This window comes from Cephus cinctus, unplaced genomic scaffold (genome assembly GCF_000341935.2).
Source record: "Cephus cinctus unplaced genomic scaffold, Ccin1 Ccin1_scaffold0189, whole genome shotgun sequence".
NCBI classification, from domain to species: Eukaryota; Metazoa; Arthropoda; class Insecta; order Hymenoptera; family Cephidae; genus Cephus; species Cephus cinctus.
The window spans coordinates 1,456,602-1,464,797 of record NW_014332911.1 but is presented as its reverse complement, the minus strand read 5'-3'; the positions used below and the strand labels follow the sequence as shown (position 1 = coordinate 1,464,797).

At 45.9% G+C, this 8,196-nt stretch overlaps 1 protein-coding gene across 7 annotated transcripts in view; it reads left to right on the top strand.

Moving 5' to 3' along the window:
• LOC107264599 overlaps positions 1-8,196 on the top strand; it is a 50,792-nt gene that overhangs the window by 3,577 nt on the left and 39,019 nt on the right. For 3 of the 7 annotated variants that reach the window (XM_025081859.1, XM_015733011.2, XM_015733008.2), the window contains exons 2-3: positions 760-839; positions 918-1,185. In XM_025081859.1, the coding sequence (XP_024937627.1) occupies positions 936-1,185 (250 nt within the window). In that variant the 5' untranslated portion in view covers positions 760-839; positions 918-935. Of the gene's footprint in view, positions 1-759; positions 850-917; positions 1,186-8,196 lie in introns of all 7 variants that reach the window. The other 4 variants (XM_025081858.1, XM_015733009.2, XM_025081857.1 and 1 more) reach the window with 3 other exon arrangements.

The following is an 8,196-nucleotide window of genomic DNA, read 5'->3' as shown; positions in this document are numbered from 1 at the left end:
CCCCCCCCGGGGGGGGGGGGGGGGGGCATAACACCCAACCGTATATCGACGCTTGTCACGTAGCGCTCTAGGGATTTTAGCACTTCCTAGCTTAAGTGCTGGTTGCATTGTGTCGTCGGGAGCATTTACAATGCCGATAATCTCCTTCGTGCCGTAATCTGCTTTATCGACCGGTCCATTTGTAATCAAGTAAAGTTCCGGCCGGTTGCTCGATTTTCCTTTCTTTAACTGCATCTAACCCAACCTAACCTTATCTGCGTCAGGCTCCACTCTATTGCACATAGGGGCCTCCTCCATCTGGCATCCTATACCACTTCTGTTTCCGGTCTTCGAGATACCAACTAAAATCGGCTGGTCGTGGCTGGGCGCGCTGTGGACTATACCTATAGTCAGTTCTCGTTAATAGCACAGAAGGGACACAGTCGAATAATCCTAGAGGGATAACCGAGTTATCGGAGTTTTATCGAGTTTCCCGCACGGCGGAACGCCGGATTCAACGTTACGTATTTTCCCTCTCTTTCTGTTACCTGCAACAGTTATATACTACCCTCCTTCTCTTACCTAAGGTTGCGCGTGTCTGCCATACTTTAGTAAAATTACCCGTATGGCCTACGGGGATCTTTAAGAACCACCCTTAAGAATTTAAAAAAAATTAATATTTTCAGTTTGCTATGGCCTTCTGAATTGCACGAAATTATTTCTACGTTATTTTGACAGATCGCCACTTCAAAAAAAATTGTAATCGACATTTTTTCATAGGGGGTCAATATTCATTGTCGGGCTGACTTTTCTGAACTTACGGAACTCTTGACTCTTCGAAGCTGTCACTGATGTCAAAGGTGGAGTAAGGTTGAATTTTTGAAATTTTTTTTTTTTTCGAAAAATCAATGGACTCTATGAATATCCTCGTATGGCAGGAAGGTTTGCCATAGAAAATGTGCTGCTCCGGTGATGGTGCTAGTGCCAGTGGTGGATCGAGTATGACTCGCTGTGGGGTTGTTTGCGGACTGGCAGCCCTTGCAGCCCTTACTACGGCCCTTCTAGGACCTGCCTGGTTACATACCGAGGAGAAGCTTTTGCTGCCACACTTGCCGCAGCACCTGGCATCTTCGGTCACCGTGCGATTCAAGCTGGGACTGTTTAGGGCCTGTCCCAGGATCGTCAAGCCTGCCAACTTGACAGTCCGTGAGTATAAATAAGAATACTCTTTATGACTTCTTTTTTTATCACTGTCAATTTTAATTTTATCATTTTTGTTTTTGTAGCCTTCACTGTTTTTTTAGGTTGTGCTACCCACTCGGAATATTCTTTATTACATTAAGGTATAACGGTGGTTTACGAGGACGTCTGCTGTCCGTCTTGACGATGATAATCTCTTTTTATTTTCTCCGCGTATCTCTGGGATATTATTGTTACTGCGGGACCTACCCCTCTCCCTCCCCTCTTCGCCCTCTCTTGGTTCCCTCGTAAAAAGATACTTTTCCTATCTCTCGAAAAACCTCTTGGCCGATGCTATCCACGAGCCGAAGTACTTCTTCCTTTACCCTGGACCACCTACCCACCTCACCGGACCCCGAGGGTAGTTTCTTCGCGTTGACACTACAGGCGAAAGGGTAGGGTCAAAGACAGAAGGTCAAAGGTTAGAAATCCTAGTGAGGAACCGATAAGAGTAAATAGACAAGGGCGGTCGAAGGACTTTTCACGGGACCAAGATAATCGACGGGTCAGCAAAGTTAAGACGTCGCGACGCTTTCTTGGACAGACGCTATAAATCCTCGATCAAGGTAGAGATTCCTTGTCTAAGGAATTTTTTTTTGTTAATTTAATTCCTACTTCAGTCATCCGAGTATTGTACCGCGCGACGCCGGATCTTCAGTCTCTGATGTCACGTCCGGTTATCCAAGATTGCCCAAGAGGATCGAAGAAGTGCTTGATAGCGATCGATGGTTGGCTCATTAAAGCAAAACGATGCAAGAGGGTTAAACACTGGTAAAATTGCTGGTTACTTCAAACCGGAAGTCCAGAGCCCGTGCTGGAGGATAACGGTGGTTGCGGGGGTCTGCTAACCGGAAGTCTTCAACAGTGTACAAACTATCCGGGAGGAGAAGTCGGGCGGCTGGCCACGTATAAAAAAGTTGACAAACGACGCGACGATATTATAAAACAATTGATAGATGATCCGATAGCGGGACGCTGGCTCGATGCCCCCTGCGGTCTCCGTAGTCTGGCACTGGTCTGACTTCTATCTTCTTCGTCTCTTGGTTCCCCTACTTTCGGTGCTGCCATCTACGATAAGTCGTCTCGCCAATGAAGACAAATTGTTCAGGGCTACCTCGCCGTCCTCTTCTTGGAAGGTTATTAATTCTTGTCAAGAGTGCCCGAAGAATTAAAACGACGGATTCTACACTGTCTCGTCTTCTATTTAGCTTTTATTACATTTTCCATCTCTGCTACTGCTATTCCTTATCTTCTTTTTCATTTCTTTTTCACTCTTATTGACTTCTTCACTGCGCAGTCACGCGTCTTGCTGGTCGAGGGACCCGGTCGCTCTTTTAATACTGGTCACTGTCAACCAGCTTATACCCTGTTCGATGAGAGGACCAGATAGGGATGCTGTAGGACGAAGCCTAGATACACAATAGGATCATGTTAATTGATGAAAGTAAAATGGAAACTAAAGAAAGTCGGCACTAGGACCAAGCGTCGTTTCAGATGATCCAACCTGGTCTGACAACTTCAATCCTGACACCTTCGATCCCACTGTATGGGTAAACGGTTTTTTTTCAAAATCTCAAAAGCGTCCAAAGTACTCGAAATCAGACGGAAAAAATTTCTGCAGACGCTCAACATTATCTTTTTGGAATTCCCATCAGGATTTCAGGGTTGTCGTTGAGAATGAAAAAAATCGTCTGCCTCACGAGTCGAGCTAACACGTGGCTTGCGTGTTGTTATTCTCGAGGGGGCGGTATGGTGGGGTAGCGTCGGGACGCTTCTACAATACCATAAAAAAAGGGCTAAGAGCGCCCCAGAGAGAAGAAGAGAGAATGAGATGGTGGTAGTGGAAAAAAAAAAAATTGAAAATATTTCTTGCTTCCATTTTACCGATCAGCTACCAGTCAACTCCGACAATGGTGCTCCTCCAGGAGGTGGTCCAAACGGAAGAACCAGTTAACATGGAGATTATATACCCTGCTGTATTTACGCTATACGGCTAAGCCCGACCCACGGCACCTCCACCGTACTACCCAGCATTAACATAACATTAGCTGTTTGCATTAATCTGGAATACATCAAGCGTCCCACCCTACTCTTTTCATCCCTTACTTACCCCCCGATCCCTACCTTACCGACACCTCCTTGACAACCTCCACAACCGGAGGAGCTTCTGCTCGCAGAGCACCGTATACGCGTATGTTTACACCAACCCCTATGCACAGCTATAGCCACTATTCCACCCCTATCCGCCGTTATCATCTATCCCGACGTCGCGACGCTAAAGCGACGGCAGTCTGAAAGCGGTCGAAATGAAATTTTCCGAAAAACAAAAGAAACGCTTCCACTCCTTCCCAACACTTTTTTTGTTCATCTGCCCCCATATACACACACTCGTACTTACCCCCCCGACATTTCCTCAGCTTCCGGTCGACATTAAACCCTTTTTTTTCTTTCTTTATTACGTATTCAAAATTGTTCGCATTACAGTGTTTGAGCATCTCGGAAGAATGTGGAATTTTTTCAGATTCCCTTTGTTGTATACATATGTATGTATACGTATATGCTATATTGTTGTTTTTACTTCCAGAGCAGCATACCCTAAGCATTCGGTATATACCGTTTGCCGAAGCGGAAATTATGGATATACCGTTTATTTAGGGGTTCGCGGGGGAAACTCGCGAGATTTACGCAAGTTGTTTCAGTCGGAGAAATTCCAAGGGTTGGTAGCGTTGGATGACTGGCTACTGTAAGGCTTGGTACTGTTATTGGGGTGGGAGGTCAGGGGTGAAATGGAGTTTCGTTCCCCATTTGTGGCAATGCTTCCACCCCTCGATCACCCCCTCCGTCCGGCAGCAGAAGTCAATTCCGCAGGTTTGGCACGAGTCCTGGGTATAAATTGTGCCGCGCGTTAATTCCGCATCCGCGCCGGTCGAGCGAGTAACTAGTACATAGTATCTGAGGATTCGAATATAAAAAGGAAATTCCATGGTATAAATCCTGACGGTGGATGCTGGTTTAGGCAAAACGTCGGGTATGCCAATGAGTTCCCATGACGGTTCCAACTGGTACAACCAAACCTCGCAGCATCCCCTGGACCAGACCTCGGATAATAATGAGGTTATTTGTAATTCCAACGGCTGATCAAATCTTCCTAATTTCCGGAATCTGCCACTTAAAATTCCGTCGGTGAACGCGAAGCGACGCTTATCGGGGCGGCGTCGCAGCGGCCCGAAGTCCGGGGCGTCGGTTGCATTATTTACTCCTGCCCGATCCTCGAAATGTTAAACAATCGTCCCTGCCGTATTAATTACGAATAAATTTCGTCTCGGCCCAGCAGGAAACGTTCGAATGTGTTTATACCGGGTGGACGTGTTTCTCCAATTCAAAATGACGCCGTTTTATCTTCATTTTACCTAACCGAAATACAGTCCCCAGCAAGGGGGTTCAGATGTACCAACAGGCCTGTTGTCATTTTACCAGAGTATCTTTTCAGCTGCTCCACACGCGACCTCATCCTCCCCTTTGCATACAGACGCTGGACCATGTTCATCCAGGTGTATTTTCTATTTTCTTTTTGGGTTTCCAGACCTGGAAAGACCCAAACAATTGAATCCCACCACTGGGGTTATGGCAGATGCTGAAGTCGTTGACCAATCATACATCTGGGTATCTTTTATCCCTTTGGTCTAGCCCGGATGATTCTATGCGCGACACCAGTCATCCTCCACCTCGTCCATCTTCAAGATCCTCGGCTTTTCTAAAGACGCTCCCAGGGCGCGAAAGAGCGTCAAGCTTACAAATGGATCGAATGGAATCTGGAGCAATTATGGAACCCGAGATACTCGCATCGCAAGCGGCAAACATTCACGGAAAGTTTTGTAATTCAAGTCGGTAACGAGTCTCGCTGGGAGCGTCGTCGTCGTCGCGACGCAACCTTGACGCAAGCCGTCTTGGGTAACCAAACCTAAGCTCCTATAGCCACGTACTTAATTCTCCACTTTTTAACTCAAATAATGGACACCTATCGCGCATGCTCCGAATCAGGGTTCCATAACAGGTTAAAAAATTACAAAATTTACTAAACTAACCCTAGTCTGTCGTATTCGCTTCATGTTTAAATGCTCACACCAAGCGACGATATTTTATATACGCGATATATATTATATATGTATATGCATTAATCTCGATACTAAATGGATTTCTATAAATTATTGGTTCTACCTAGAACTATGCATATTTTCATACCAAACCCGCCCTGTTATTCTGTTATGACCCAGAAGCCTGTTTTCGGGTGCACCTCAAGCTTTACCCACTGTGGATAGGTGGGCAGGGTCCTAAGTGGTAAGATGAATAGGTGAATGGTTACTGGATAGGCGAATAGGTCAATAGATGAACACTAGGTGAATAGGTATACCCTTTATAATTTTATCCACCTGCTACTCTGTACTGGTTGGTCCAACAAGAACTGCGTAATACATAGATGGACCATCGGGGCAATGTTATCTTAGAGGGGCGTCCGTAGTCATCTCTCGTATTCTTTAGAATATAAAATTGCGAAAACCCAAGACTCGAACATCCACATGGAAACTCGCAATTCCATATCCTCAGCGAGTCCAAATGTCTTCGGTCTATTTCCAATGGAGTCGAGAAAAGTTGAGACGGCACTCGAATGTGTTTACTCGGCACATAACGTTCCTATAGATTCGCAGTTTGCCGCGATAATACTCAACCGACTTTATGGAGTTGACTGTATATACATATATATATATATGTATTTAAAAGAAATTTGTCTGGACCACGGATGCTGGAAATTTTTATATAATCCATTTCCCCTATATCCTATCCTCGCTGGCTCAAAGCTCAACTAGATTTACACCATGGAACACTGACAACTTAAAATTTCGAGATAACTATGCCACCAGGCAGTTGGTACGCCTGGAACGTCGGCACTGGATAAAAATGGAATTTCATTAGCCGCATTGGATTTTTCCGAGGCTTTTTCGTTAACCGTAAGCGCTATAAGAGCCGTAAGCGGCGGCGGCTACGGTCGACCATATCGGAATTCGATCTTTATTGGGCAATTCGCTTAGGGATGCTTTCAACAATCCAAACCACCCCTATATATACATATATATGTCTACCGGGAATAGGGGTTGTCCAGTATAGTTTTCCACTGTGGGAGATACGACTGTCTCCCCTGTGCAATTGGGGATGTATTGGATGTTCGACTGATGGACAGTCTTTTCCTGATTTTCGTTTTTTTTTTTTATGTGGGTGGTAGTGGTCATGGTAAGGATTGCTGATAAGAGTGAACATATTGTGAGAATGGTGGTGGTGGTAACCCTGGATAGAGAAGGATGAAAGGATGAGCGTCTAAAAAAAAAAGTATTTTCATCACTTAATTTTATTTTGGAAATACTAGTCTGTTGGTTGGGTAACTTTGGGACACCCTGTATATATATATATATATATATATATATATATATATATATATTTTTGTTTATTTCTCACTCTTCGCCTAGACTCCTTCTAGTCACTGCAGACAGTTGGCCGACAGTTATTTGTTTTGGGAGTGTCTCTTAACCCCTTGGGTAGAGTATGTGCAATGTGAAAAGTCAAAGTGAGAGAAAAAGACAGAAGGAGCTCGCTGTAATCCTTTTTCTCGGGTCTTTTGCTTCCTGTCGGCGATGCCACCGGAAATTAGATTCGCTCGGGAGCCGGAATGAGATCGGCATGAACGGTCGCAACCTCAGCTCTGGATTCATTGACTTTCAGCCATTTTCCTATGCTTTCACTTTTGGCGATGCTTCATCACCGACACACCCCTTGTCATCTTGGCTCCTGAGGGCTCAGGAGGCTGAACGAAAGGATTCTGCGAGGGGTACAGATTTAAAAATCCGCAGGGGGCTTGGGGGGAAGGTATATGTTATTTTGGTACAAAAAAAAATACCGTGACTTTATTATACGTTCAAAAAAATAAGTCTATTTAATTCTGAGTCAAATTTGAAAAATCCGTAGATACGGACCTTTTAGTTCCACGAATTGATCTGAAAAATTTAACGATGCGTGGATACGCCCTTTTTTTTTCTCTGCGTACCATCAGCAGTCCAGCTCTGAAAGCTCCCCGGCAGATAACATGGATTTTATTACTCGTAAAAGCCGAGTAAAAATTGTTCAGCCTCCCTCGAGCAGAGGGATTGGCAGCAGGGAGGGGTGGGATTGGGGTTGCCAGGGCCGTTGGGGCGGAAGTTAGGTGCGGGGCAGGAAGCCGATGCTCATTCGACTCGAGCCGGGCGTGCTTGTCGGCGTTTCCGGTTTCTAATAAAAAAAAAAGGGGGGGTCGCTGGTAGACAGGGTAGTCAAGGGGAAGGGAGGGTAGAAAAATGGGAAACGCTGTGGAAAAATATACCGAGCCCTCTACACCCCCCCTGCATCCTCTTCTTGTACATCACGCACGTCAATATACACTACACAGCCTCCCTTGACAAAAGGGGGAAGATCAAAGGTTTCCTCTTGTAATTTACACTGGGGGGCTGAAGTGGTCAGGCGACGACGCCGACGTCACGGTAACGTCGTAACGACGTCGAAAGAGTTACCACTCGACGTCATACACTACAGAACCACCTTCCCCACGTACGAATAGCCGGAGGCATCGGGACCATACGTCATTCGTCCCTCCCCTTTTCATCCCTCTTGTAACATGTCGGCATTAAGCCAATTAAGATGACACATGGGTAAAAGTTAGCGGCGGCGCTGCCAGCGCCACCGGGGGGTAGCGGAACGAGTGAAAGTCTTCTGCCGACGATCAATTTAAACCCCTCATTTTTCGTTGGCCCCTCGGTAACGCTCTGAGACTCGATTCATCCCCTGTTGGAACCCCCCCCCCGGTCTACCCCCTTCTCACCGGCACACTTCATCCCCTTAACACTTAAGCCATTCTCCTCTCCTACCACTCTTATTCCCTTCCACCCCCCCCCCCCC